General features: G+C 45.9%; 1 protein-coding gene across 1 annotated transcript in view; it reads left to right on the top strand.

The window, feature by feature from the left end:
• The first annotated feature begins 2,279 nt into the window (after positions 1-2,279).
• The window catches only part of LOC308285458 (TSC22 domain family protein 2-like), a 56,629-nt gene continuing 44,433 nt past the window's right edge, over positions 2,280-14,475 (top strand). Inside the window, exon 1 of the mRNA XM_080726227.1 lies at positions 2,280-4,861. Coding sequence (XP_080582353.1) covers positions 3,012-4,861 — 1,850 coding nt within the window. The 5' untranslated portion in view covers positions 2,280-3,011. The remainder of the gene's footprint in view (positions 4,862-14,475) is intronic.

Genomic DNA, 14,475 nt, shown 5'->3' with positions numbered 1-14,475 from the left:
GTCCTTTGGGATGCCCTACATTGAAGTTTCGAAGGCCTTTCAGGCTTCTGAAACTGCCGTTCCATTCATAATTCAAGAGGAATATACGTAATGTTTTGTTCGTTTGTGTATTTATGTCATAGATATGTCTTGTATTTATGTCATAGATATGCCATTCCATAGATCTAGGCCTACTACTCATAAGTACAGGGACGGTGCTGGCCATTGGGGAAAGCGGGACAACTCCCGAACGGCCGGTTCATTCCCGGCCGGTCCAGGCCAGCCATTAGGAAAATAAATAATAAAAGATGTCGGCCTTCGTTCCATTTTGGGGGCCAAGGCGGCCAATAATAACTCGTAATAATGTAATTGGCCCACTGGCTCGTCACTTGTCATGATCTGAAATGGCAAATCTTTGAGTAGCAGCAGCGCTATAGAGAGAGATCTCTCTCTATAGCGCACTATGAGGGCCTCCAACTCTTTTTCCCGGGCTGAATCAGGGGCCCAGCATGTCCCTGCATACGTATATCTGAGACAGCCTGTCCTGGAGGCCGACAAAACAGGCCTATGCCATGTGATGTCCCTCAATATGCTTTCTGCACAGAACTGACATTCTTCTACGATGTGTTTTGAATAATTTGATGCAGCGTGACCAATTGATGCTGAATATGAACTGGTGATCAGTAGGATTGCATGCTCTGTCATAAGACTATATGCTGGCTCTTGCTATTCCCCATAGCATTTCAGGTGAAGAATCTATCATGTATCACAGTGGTTCTCAACCAGTGGTCCGGGGACCACCACTGGTCCTTGCGGGGGTTCCTGGTGGTCCCCAGCTAAATTATGTAGAGTTGGTAGCCAAACGGACCCTTATAGATCTTTAACTCTTGAGAGTGTAAAATGAAAAAAAGAGGAAAAAAATAAAAGAAATTACACTTATGGCTCCATTTGGTTTTATTTTAGGCTCTCGAGTTGAATTATTGTTACATCTGCATTACTTAATTTACAAGAACGATTGGAGACTGTAGAAGAATTGTTATTTTGATCAACATTTGCCTGCTAATATCTCCTAATGGTATCAACTATCAAACATCAATACATCATGGAATTGTGGACAAAAATTGATAACAAGATATTCTAGGTTTTGGTTTTGAGAGGCTGGTGGTCCATGGCTCAAATGCTGAATAAATAATGGTCCTTGATGATATGAAAAAGGCAGAAAACCACTACCAGAATACATGGTGGTGAGAAATAACACTAGCTGGCATGCAAAATGTATTCTTAATCCCTTTGCTTTGCACCGTTTTGTCAGCCATTCTTTGTCAGACTATATGTAAATGCTGTCTGGCTCCAAATATACCGTTGAGCCTTATAGAAAAGCACGTTGCCACTGCTTTCATCCTCCTAAATGATTTAGCCATGCATTCCTGATATAGACAAAATCTATTCAGCATGAATAATTACAGATTTGCATATCAACATAAAGAATGCATTTTGTGACCCCCAGGGGTCAGGGGAGGAGGGGGATGTGGGGATTGCAATCGCCCATCCTTTGCGTGTGTGTGTGTGTGTGTGTGTGTGTGTGTGTGTGTGTGTGTGTGTGTGTGTGTGTGTGTGTGCGTGCGCGTGTGTGCGTGCGTGTGTGTGTGTGTGTGTTGAAGTAAGTGGTTATTATTATGTTCTATCTATCTATTCTATCTAGATATATTTTTTAAATTATTATAATTTTAAAACAATTGATTTACCTGTAATGTTTTTTCTTAAGACAACTGTCTTTATTCTGGTTTAATTGTACATGCCCTTTTGATTCTTGATTGATTGATTGATTGATTGATTGATTGATTGATTGAAGAATGTATTTAATTATTTTTTATTTCATTTTTTTTTAAACTCATGTAACATTGAAAGACAGACAGATATAACACAGTAGCCTACTATGCAGAAAAAAGGGGGTGAAAAACATTCATGATAAACATGATGCAAAAAAAAAAGTCAATAAAGCCCTAGCCATAAATCATAACTCTTGTAGAGTGCTTTTATTTTTGGGACGTTGAGAGTTAACGTCCCAAAATAAAAGCACTCTACAAGAGTTATGATCTTATGATTTATGGCTAATAAAGCCAAGAGGAGAGGGGAGGGGAGGGGAGAATGGGGGGGGATTCTCGACACACATGTACGCAGATATCGTCACGTAGCGCAGTCTACCCACCATGCAGCGCGGCTGCATACACACACACACACACACACACACACACACACACATAGCCATCTTGTCAAGAGAGAGGGGAGGTTGTCGCTGTTCAAGAATCTCACTTCTCCCTGGCAGTGTGTGTGCTGGTCATTATTAAAACACACACACACATTCTCACATCGAATCTTCAACGCCCGTGGCTTCGCGACGGAGCGGCGTCAGAGCCTCCCGGCCGGGGGAACTCGGAGCTTCTTAAAAACGGCGTCGGCGGAGAGGAACAAGTTGTTTCGCAAGATGTCTTATGTACTTGTCCCGACGTAGAGACTAGAGGGGGAGTGTTGCAGCAGCAGCTAGCCGTCCAGCTAGCTGGGGGAGTGGAGGGCTACTGACTGGGCCCCACGTAGCCTCCTGCAGCTGGGGTGGGGGGACACTCTCTCTCTGCGACACCACGGGCCCTCTGACGGACCACCGGGGGACGGAGACCCAGAGAGTGTTCTATCGGATCTTATAAAGAGGAATACGTGTACTGTCTGTAAGGAGTGAACTGGCTGGCTGTCTCTCTGGCGTTATGAGCTCGTAAAACGCAACAGGAGACCGAGAGAGGAAGGAGGATGGCGCAGACTCATCTTGATTACAGCTAACTAAAGGGGGGGGGAGAGGAGAAAGAAGCGACATAGCTTCCAAGTCTGTCGTTTAAATACGATTTGACCTTTTTGTTTTTGTCTCATCGATCTTATTTTCTTTGACGGAGGAGGAAGAGGAGGAGGAGGAGAACGGCCCCGTGCAGTCGGTGGCCCGCACGCCACGGGGAGGGAGAGTTGTAAACAAGCCCTCTGTCAAAATGTCGAAAATGCCGGCCAAGAAGAAGAGCTGCTTCCAGATCACCAGCGTGACACAGGCCCAGGTGGCGGCCAGCACCGCCGCCGACGACACGGAGAGCCTGGACGGCGACCCGGACGACTCCCGGGCCGAGGAGGACGGATCGTCGGAGATCTTCGACGTGGGGACCGGCCGGGCGAGCGACTACGAGCCGGCGGCGTGCGCCGGCGACCACCGGGGCTCGTCCGAGGATGGGGCGCTAACCTTTAACAACGTGGGGGATCAGCCGCCGCTGGAGCCGCCGCCACAGACGCAGACGCACGTCCCCCAACAACAAGGCGGTCAGTTGCCATCGGGCAACCCGAACGGGACCTTTCGGATAGTAGCGGTGCAGCCCGGCCCTGCTCACCCCGGGGCTGCTCAGCCCGGGGCCGTGGTGCAGCCACAGCCTGCACTGACAGCGGGTGGAGGTGGTGGGCCCGCCGGCGTGTCAGCGAGCACGTCCCAACCAGTCCCAGCAGCGGCGACTGGCTCGACTCACTCTTCTACCACCACCACCACCACCACCACCACCACCTCTACGACGGTGAGTTGCAGTTCACGTTTCAGGGTCATTAAACTTGATCACGGTACCGGAGAGCCCTTCAGGAGGGGCAGATGGACATGCACAGAGTTTTACGAGAAGGACTCGGATGGCTCCATAGTAAGCAGGACTGTAGATAGCATTAGGCACGCCAGTGCCACCCTGGTGGATCCCAGCATAGACAGGGACAGCGGACTGGGCCAGACGGGGGGTTCGGTGGCCACGCACTCGGGCCAGGGCTCCATAGTAGATACTTCTTCTCTCTCTGCCTCTCGCATGCTGTCAGCGGATGCACTGCAGCAGCAGCATCAGCAGCAGCAAATGCACCATCAAACCTACAGTGTTGTGAAACAGGGTGGGAGCGGGACAGCCACGCAGAATGCTTTTGCTCAGCAGCAACAGCCTGCGGCGGTGGGTCTCCAACCCTCCAATGCACAGACCCTGCTTCCTATCGGGCACAACGGCTTGCCACAAGGCGGTGTCCACCTGCAGAAGTCTCCCGGCATGCCCCCCGCGGGCCAGCCTGTGTCTTACCCACCTCAACAGCAGCAGCAGATGCTGCAGCAGGTGCCCACGGCACACCATCTGACTGGTCAGTCTCCCGGTTTGCTCATGAACCAAACTGAATACTATCAACAGCCCCAGCCTGCTGCGCAGACTCTCCCTGCAACCAGCCTCCCTGCGGGGGCACAGCAAGGGGGACAGGGCCCTTCGCCGGTCATGACCCAAGCTGCCTCCATGCAGGGTCAAGTTGGAGAAATGGCCGGAGCTCCTGGAGGAACCATACCATTGGGTCACCTGCAGCAGATGCAACACATAGGCGGTGGAATGTTAGGTGTCGGGGGATCCGCGTCACAGCACATGTCCGTGGGTCAGTACGTCGCCTCCGGACAGCCCCATGGCCTCCACAGCGCGCCCTCTGGCGTGCAAAACGTGCCTGTCGTAGTAGCGGCGAGCCCTGGCGTGCCCACCAGCATGCCCGCTGCTGTGCCCAGTGCCTCGAGTGCAGTCATGCCAAACTCAACCTCCTCCCCTCTGCCTGTGGGCCAGCAGTCTCTGATGCCCCAAAGCAACATGGTGGCCCCCGGGGGCCTCCCCATGGCTGGATTTGTACCAGGCGAGGCTGGCAGCGGAAGGAGGCTAGACGGCCTGGCCAGCCCCCAGCCCCCTATCGCCTATGGGAAGGACCTGATGAAACCTCTAATCCATGAAAGCCTGCAGCTTGCCACACCAACCGTCGTCAACAGCCTGTTTGGAATATCCATACCTGTCGACGGGGATGAGGACAGGTAATATTCTTGACTTTGCAGCTAGATATCTAAGGTGTTCAGTTACTATGGCTGACTACTCGCCTCTTCTCATTTGGCTTGGGAAGTATCTTAAAATAACATATATATATCATCACTGTCGGGCAGAAACCTTGTATCTCCAAGTTTCAAATTTGTACGTTTTTTTCTTCGTAAAGTAAACCCCTGCTTCATAGCACAAGACTGACGCACAACACTAGTGAAAATAGCAGATCTACAAGCACACAACGCCTCGCACCGGTGTGCTTGCAGATCGGCTATTTTCACTTCTTTAAATCATTTTTAAATGATAAATACGAAACAAACGGTTTTGGACATACAAGCTTTCAACCCGACAACAGCGATATACTTTCCTCAGTTTCCTGACATTTCACCGGGGTATATGATTTGTGTAACAAACAAACAAACAGAAAACGAGTTGTGCTGCTGGTTATAGAAGTCATCGTTATCATGTATGACTTTGTCTAGCCAACAATGAATGGCTGGTACACGTTTAGTCTGTCTACTAACTGGGTTTAAATGGTGCATTTATATAGCGCCACCTTTATCCAAAGTGCTGTTCACCATGCATAATTACATTCACTTATTCAGTCACACACACATTCAGACACAGCCGGCGGAGGAAACCATGCAAGGCACCAACCTGCTCATCAGGAGCAGTTCAGGGTTCAGTGTCTTGCTCAATGGCACTTTGACACTCTAACACAGGGGGAGACAGGGACTGAAACGGTAACCTTCCGTTTCCAAAGCGACTGCTCTACCTCCCGAGCCACTGCCATCCATTTATATACGTATGGCCCATAGAATAATGAACATATAGGAAGGAACTAATGAAATTCTTCCACAGATTCAGCATGTTGCTGGCAGAGCCGATGACACTGACTTGTTGCTCTCTGGTGACACACAAGTCATCAGCGCAGGCTGAACAGAGATGATGTATGGGTGGTCACCGGTGATGACTAATAAACTGCTTTTGTAGTTGGAAGAAGTAATCTCAAGATGACGTTAAATATGTGGCAATATATTCACACAATTCCATATCTAGTCATATCTTGTGGATTAGTTAGAAGACCCTATAGAGCAGAAATGACTTTTCTTTTTATCTTTGCGTCCAAATGAAAACATTCTCTATCAGTTACAGTATCGGTAAGAGGAATGTCTGTATTTCTGACGATAGTGAAACTGAGTACTGTCTGTATTTATACATATCCCATGTATACCTTCATAACACCCAAGCCTCTATTTCTAGTCTAAGATCAGGCCAATTTAACTTGTTATCATGTTTTTTTTGGCCCATATGCTTTTGTGACTTCATAAATTTGTCACATAGCTTAGCTTCACCCAGCGTCAATGTGACTAGAGATGTAATCAGTAAGAGTAACTGAAAACACCTGTGGGAGTAACTGGGAGTGTTCCAGGGGCCTTTTAAACAGGCGCAGAATCTTAACATTAGGTATCTGTGTACTGTGTTCTCTTCCCAGTTATAACAGTCAAATTCATAGAAGGCCGGCCTTGCTGTGTTTATTCCAATGTCTCATCAGTGTCATATAACACAATAGACATGGTATTCAGGCATACGCTGTATATTTGCAGATGTGGATAAACTGGTTGTGGCAGGCCCACTCCACCAGTCGCAGTGTGCACAAGAGGGGTGGGTCTTTGTGTGAGGAGTGGACTCGCTGGACTATACAGTGCCAGGCATGGCTCCGCTCTGGAGTTTGTTTTGAAATGAAGATGGCAGAGAAAGCGAGAGACAATACAGGATCGCTTTCCTCAACCCTCCTCACCCCAAACAGATACAATGAGAAAGTCTCGTTATCGATGTTTTGGTTTTGCCCGTATAGCTGGTCAGACAAACAGGGACTTTTCCGCTCGGGGAAGAGAGCGAGGGAAGCACAGGGAAGGGTGGGTGAGCAAGGGGCACACACAGGAAGGAAATATAATGTTTGGTGTTGCTGCTGGGCCCGAAAAAGAAAAAAAAAAGTGCACCCGTTTCAGGAAAACACCCCAGCACAGAAAACAACTGGCTCAAACATAACACACATAATGTTAATTATGTTTGTGTGGGTGGAGGGGATTTCATCCCATGTTATAGCGGTCACTTATCTCCCGATTAGGGGAGATCTTAAGATTCTTAACGGAGTCTTACTGGTATTGGTTTCAGTTTGGTTCCTGACTGTAGGCTCATTGTCGCCACAAGTTTATCAGATCCCCTCCTTTAACCCTATTAGGCCTAGAATTATTTAATGCTTTAACTATTGAAAAATAGCAGATCATACAAGCTCACAGCGCGCTGCAAGCTTGTAGATCTGCTATTTTTTTTTAATTGTCATTTTCTTTTGTTTGTTTTGTTGCAAGTTTTTGAATATATATATATATATATATATATTGAATTTTTAACTCAAATATTTGCTTCTGGGTGGTCCCTGGAACAATGCCATATTTTGAGATGGGGTCTGCGGCCAAATACATGTAATTTTGGGGGTCCTTGACATGAAAAAGTTTGAGAACCACTGATTTAGAAGAAGGATTTAGAAAACAAATATTCAAAGACTTGCACAAATGTTCACAATAAAAAGAAAAGAAAAAGAAAATAGCAGATCTACAAGCTCGCAGCGTGGCACTCGGTGCCACGCTGCGAGCTTGTATATCTTCTATTTTTCAATAGCTAAAGCATAAAATAATGGTTAAAGTGGTTCAAATCTTAAGTGACACAGATTTGCGTTGAGGCCTGCCTGGGCTTAAAACTCCCACTGGAGTTACCCTACTCTCCAAAAGTGATGGCATTGGTTATAAACCTCAAACGCCTCTTTTTTTGCTTTCATTACTTGCTACTTTTGCATCGAGCAAACTTGGCATTCCGTTAGCCTTAGGTAATCTGCAGAGCGAACATGTGCTTGACCTTTTAATAAGTTAGCTTAGCTGCTGCTGCCCCGTTTTAAAGTCTTTCTTAAAAGGCATACATTGGTGGAGTCTGTTTGAGAGAGTGGTGGTGTTGCCACATTGTGAATGATATCATGGTTTCCACTGCCGGCCCCCTCGGGCTCCCCCTCAGGAAAGTGTTTATGGGGGATTTTAGGGGATTGGCTGGATTTAACTGTTGATTGGCTGAAATGTTGTAGTTACGTTGCTCGTTACCTTTTTCGGGCCCACCTGATTGCGCAAGCCCCCATCCTGCGAATATGTGAAAGGAGAGGACCTACTGTATATACCATGTGTCTTCAACAGGGGGTCCGGGACCCCTAGGGGGTCCTCAGAGTTACTACAGGGGGTCTTCCAAATCTTTGTGTGATAGAAACCTTTTTATCTTCTTTTTTACATTAACCACTTGAACCCTATTGTCCATATTCTGAGAACCTTAGCCAAAAATAGTAGATCTACAAGCTCACAACGCCTCGTGCTGCGAGGCGTTGTGACTTGTGAGCTTGTAGATCGGCTATTTTTGGCAAAGAGCTTTGGTGTACAGGGGAAAAAAGAGCATACTAAGTACAGAGTGAAAGGTAAAGTATTGACGATTCAAGTGGTTAAATATCTGAAAACACAAATTGACATGAATCCAAAATACACTGACGATTGTGCTGTCAAACAATGAAACTATATGGAATCTATGATAAGGTAGTGGGGGTCCCTGCTTCATCTCTCGCTCAACTAAGGGGTCCTTGGGCTGAACACGTTGGAGACCTCTGGTATATACCATCACAGACAATTTATGAATGAAATTCCTGTTTATCATCCATCTTGGACTCGGTTCAAGTCAGTCACGCTACAATGTCCAACCCCGGCCGAGTCACACTTTGATAACGCAGTGAGTCATTTGCCAACCAGCCACGCAGTTCCGTTCCGTGCACACACGCTCTTGAGCACACACGGTGATAAGTGGAGTTCTAATTCTACTCCCTCTCGGTGCACGGTTGAAAGGTGTGAGTGCATTCTGCTTCCTCTTCAAAGTTCAAACGCGACACGTCTTTCAATTCCTGCGCACGCACACTCTGCACAATGCACAGAGCGGTGGTTGGCAGGCGGCAGCTGCGAGCGGAAACGGTGAAATGCCTCAAATCTCTTGGTGGTTTCCATTCACAGTCTTTATAGACCAGAGTATGCTGTCGAGCGGGAGCGGGGCCGTGCCATGCAGCACATAACGCTTTGCATGCCTGTACCGTTCACATACTGTATGGCTTTATGTTAACGTTTTACCAGCCTGACCTAATTTCTCTTATAGATTTACAGTATAAGGGATTCAGTGTGTTGCAGGGGGGGCCTAGTACCTGACTTGACCCTGTCGCTGGTGTGTAAATACAGCATGGTCTTCATATCTGTCATAATACATACTTATATAGTAGGGGTGGGCGATATGGTGATAATTATCGTGGAGACGATACAATGTCTCCACGATATGCCTTTTCAGAGATATCGTGTATATCGTGATACAATTGAGGGAGCCTTGTAAAAAATCCTGTTTAATCGTTAATACAGAGATTCATTGCATAATTCAATTTAAACCTGCATTTTTGGTCTAAATCAGTAGCTCTCAAACTTTAAAATGTCAAGTTCTCCACTTAACTCTGACAGTGTACAAATGAAACCAAATGGACCCGTAAGGGTCCATTTGGTTTCATTTGTACACTGTCAGAGTTACATACTTGTAAAGTTCAATTTAGACCTCCCAAAAGGAACCCAGAGAGTCTAGTTTTTGTCAAGTAACTTGAAAAAATAACCATCAAAACCAACGTGAAAAAGAATCGTGATAAAACCGTGTATCGTGATACAGCTTGGGAAAATATCGTGATATTGCATTTTTTCCATATCGCCCACCACTATTGTATAGCCAGCGAGACAAGTCATTACAAAATAAAAGTGCTGCGTGCTTATGCTATGTTGGCTACCGACCGGTCAGAAGAATTACCCTCTCCCAGGCTGATAAGGGTAGCACTCTCTTACGACAGCAGGCCTCCTATCTGACCGTGAACAGTGGTCCTTCCAATGTGCCCCTACTCTGCAGATAAGGGCCCTGTCGAACGGGCGTGTCAGCCCAGCGTGTTTGTTGTCACGTCGTTTCTCCCCCCCCTCGAAGCATTATCTTACAGTTAAAAGTTACGCGGGGACAATTCTATTCAAGGCGGTGGTTCTCAAATTGGGGTCCTGGGAGCCTCGGGGGGTCCCTGAGGAGTTTTGAAAAGGGTCCCCAAGTAAAGTGAGTGACAATTTAACCACTTGTTTAATGCTACTTTATACTTCAAAAAAGAGCCAATCCACAAGCTTGCAAAAAAAATCTGAAAATGTTTGGAATGACTTTGAACATTAACAACACAAAACATCTCTTAACACATTCTCCGCCATTTTAACATACCTCCGTACTCTACGGTGCCTCTGGTCTCCATAGACTTCCATGTAATTCATAGTGCACGGATCATGCACACCCATGCCTAGATAATGCACCACGTGTGTCCACATTGCTCACAGCTTTCAAACAAAAAAATCCGAATGGAAATCCGTTCAGGCATTCATGAGATAGAAGCCATTATGTTTTCTTAAAATGTAAACAAAGATGGCTGCCATGTTTGATAGATGGGGTTGCTATGGGGGTTAAACATGCAATTTCGCGATTTCTATCATGCCTACTACATTTTTTGGGGTCAGAATTTTTTTTTTAAACTTTTTTTTCAATTTTTTTTTTTTTTTTTTTTTTTTCAAAATGGCGGAAATTCTCGGGACTATCGGGCCTGGCAGGGAAAGACATTGAAATAATCTCGGGACTATCGGGCCTGGCATGCAATGAGTTAAGGGGGTCTCTGGCTCAAAGTATTATCAGATGCGGGGGTCCCTCCAGAGGTAGATGCGGGTGCCCTACTATTTGCCTCTTGGATTGTGTAGTTCTAATACACCACTTGGACTTGACTGGCAGGCGAGGCATGGCGGTTGCTGGGTGTACGTATGGTGCTGAATGACATTCTGTCCATCGCTCAGCATGGCATGCTCACAAGTGGAGGAAGGTGTAGAGTGAGTGAGTGAAACTCGCTGAGCTTGACTTGAGATTCTGTCCGTCTCTCTCTCTCTCTCTCTCTCTCTCTCTCTCTCTTTCGGTCCCAGGGGCGTCACAAGAGGGTGGGGGGGAGTGGGACTGAGTTGCTAGGGCCCAAGGTGGAGGGGCCTTCATTATTTTATACTTTAGCTATTGAAAAATAGCAGACAAGCTCTCGGTGCTGCGCTGCAAGCTTGTAGATCTGCTATTTTTGAAGAATGTGTCCAAATCTTTGAATATATATGTATTTTTTAAGCGAACATTTGTAACTCAAATTTTGCTTCTGGGGGGTCCCTGGAACGAAATGTTTTGAGATTGGGGGGGGGGGGGGGGGGGGGGGAATACATATACATTTTGGGGGTCCTTCAACATAGGTTTTAAAAAAGAACCTTAGGATTTTGAACTATTCAAAGACTATATTCACGATTTTACAAAAATAGCAGATCTACAAGCACGCAGCGTGGCACTCGGTGCCACGCTGTGAGCTTGTAAATCTGCTGGGGGGGGGGGGGGGGCAAATACATATACATTTTGGGGGTCCTTCAACATAGGTTTTAAAAAAGAACCTTAGGATTTTGAACTATTCAAAGACTATATTCACGATTTTACAAAAATAGCAGATCTACAAGCACGCAGCGTGGCACTCGGTGCCACGCTGTGAGCTTGTAAATCTGCTATTTTTCAATAGTTAAAGTACCCAGGGCCCAGAATTTGGTGCGACACCCCTGTTTGGTCCTGTCTCTCTGCCTCGCTCTCGTTCTCTGTGTCACTCTCTCTCTCTCTCTCTCTCAGGGCGGCTTCATCTCTCTCTCTCTCTCTCTCTCTCTCTCTCTCTCTCTCTCTCTCTCTCTCTCTCTCTCTCTCTCTGTGTCTCATATACCATCTTACCTGTGTTCTGTGTTTTATTCATCAGTGTGGGTGGAGAGCTTTCATCACAGTGAACCATGGCTGTGTTGCTTCTTTCAGTCTGAAGATAACGATATATATATATATATATATTAGTTTTTCTGTCCTACATGGATGTTATAAATCATTGGTTCTCAAAGTGGGGCCTGGTGGCCCCCAAGAGTCCTTGAGGGGTTTACAGGGGGTCCCCAGCTAAATTATTGATAGTTGGGAACTAAATGGATTCGTATCTGAGAGTGTACAAATGGACCCATAAGGGTCCATTCGGTTCCATTTGTACATTCTCCGAGTTGTGGGGGTCCGTGACTTAATGCAAAGTGGGGGTCCTTGAAGTCCATATTGATTAGAATACCACTGTTATGCACTGTAGCACATACGTGCTCAGCTCACAGTCAACTCCGGCTCCACCCGGGGGTTATTATGGCCTAAACGTCCGCCCCCCCGCCGGTAATCCCTGCAAGTGATTATTGCGGAGCGATGCTAGATTGATGATGGAGTTGTTCTGGCCCGATGATGTCCTCATGCTTCGAATCTGATACTTTTCAGCCTTAATGTTTCCCAGATGGCCCCCGAACAACACTCTCTACTAACGTCAATGCTTTTTCTTTTTCTCTTTTCCTCTTTTCCTCCCCCTCATTACCACATTGAATACAAATAAATAGAAGCAGAGGTACAGTAGGCTAATTCAGTCGGTTTGGGTTTCCCCCACCACTCGATAAACTGCGGCGCGGCCCACCCGTCTTACCGCTTAGCGTGGCATACGCTTCGTGATCTTGTTGATCGGCTATTTTCAAATGGCCAATTTACTGTGTACGTAGTAGGGTGAACGTGATTATACTGATAATGCCTTTCAAAATGACTGATCGTACCATCGTAGTTACTGGTCCAGGGACATTACTTTTGAATCGAAAAATAACGAACCCTCATAATGATGGGCTCACAGGACGCTATACTGTAATTAACCAGACAATTTTACAAAATCGTTACAAAACACCAGTACCACAGGAAAATAAGGTCTGGTGAACTTGGGGGTTAGGGCTTTTAGCTTTTTATGGCAGGGGTCTTCCACGTTTTCAGGCCAAGGGCCCCTTAGTTGAGAAAGAGATGAAGCAGGGACCCCCACAATCTTTTCATAGATTCCATATAGTTTCATTGTTGTGACAGCAACGATCATCAGTGTATTTTGGATTGTCAATTTGTGTTGTCAGATATTTAACCACTTGAACCGTCAATACATAACTTGACATTTCACTCTGTACTTAGTCTGCTCTTTTTCTCCTCTACACCAAACGTCTTTGCCAAAAATAGCCGATCTACAAGCTCACAGCGCCTCGCAGTTGTGAGCTTGTAGATCTGCTATTTTTGGCGGAAGTTCTCTGAATACGGACACTATGGTTCAAGTGGTTAATATAAAAAACTTTCTATCACTCAAAGATTTGGAGGACCCCCTGTAGTAACTCTGAGGACCCCCTAGGGGTCCCGGATTCCCTGTTGAAGACCCCTGTTTTATGGCATTCATTTTACTGGCCCAAGTGGGCAAGTGGAAGGTACGTTCTGGTGGCACCGAGGGTCTAAAGTTTAGACTAGTATAGTATTTCCGGGCCACAAGGCCATTTATAATGTCTATCCGTGACTGATATTGCTGGGGGGACCCTCTGGAACCCCCTCGAGGACCCCACTGTTACCTTGCACGTCTGGTTACATTTGGTAATGTGACATAAGGCTAAAGGAGTTATTTGTGTTTTGTTCAGAGCACACACGTGACAAAAGACCATTGGTAATGATAGTTAAATAAAGTCATTTAAATACATATCTCTGCTGTCGGGTGGAAACCTCGTATCTCCAAGTTTAAAATGTGTACGTTCTTTCGCAAGTAAAGCCCTGCTTCATCATACAAGGCCGTCGCACAAAAGTAGTGAAAACAGCTGATCTACAAGCACACAACGCCTCGCACCGCGAGGCGTTGTGTGCTTGTAGATCGCCTGTTTTCACTAGTTTAAATCATTTTTAAAATGATACATGCAAAACCAACGGTTTTGGACATACAAGGTTTTCACCCGACAACGACGATATGTATGTGACGTGACTTGTTATGGTCCGACCGAAAGTACATTATGTCAGGTTATATAGTCGGTTATATAGTCGGTGTTTTAATATTTTCTAATGTTGAAAAAAGGTTTGGACACCCCTGGCCTATTGTCTTATCTGTCCAGACTGACATGACTTCAGTAGGTAGGTCTCTCTGACACTGATACTTAGGCCATAACATCCTGCTGCTTAAAACTGCGGCCGTGTGCATTTTCCAGAGCACGTTTTGTTTGTATTTGAACAATGAATCAATCAATTGTGTTCTGGCTGTGATCAATGGAACCAACAATAACATAGTTTACTTTTTAGGTTCCTCGAGTTTTCTCCTCTGTCATCAATAAAGTGCTTTGCCAATTATTTGGCTAAACACCTCTCATGCTGCTGAGCTGCTAACTTATTTTGTTCTTTTTGGGATCCCTTTGAAACCAGTGACATAATTGGTATTTAGAAATATCAATACTTATTATTTAAATCGTGGTTCTCAACATTTTCAGGCCGCAACCCCCAAAATAATCGTATTTTACTGACGAGCACTAAGAGTTGAGGCATTACATTTTGTATAACACGGTTCTATTGTAAAAAT

This window comes from Nannobrachium achirus, assembly GCF_963921795.1.
Source record: "Nannobrachium achirus genome assembly, chromosome: 5".
In the NCBI taxonomy this organism is placed as follows: Eukaryota; Metazoa; Chordata; class Actinopteri; order Myctophiformes; family Myctophidae; genus Nannobrachium; species Nannobrachium achirus.
Note: the sequence above shows the minus strand (reverse complement) of the source record. Positions and strands in the feature narration are given on the sequence as shown.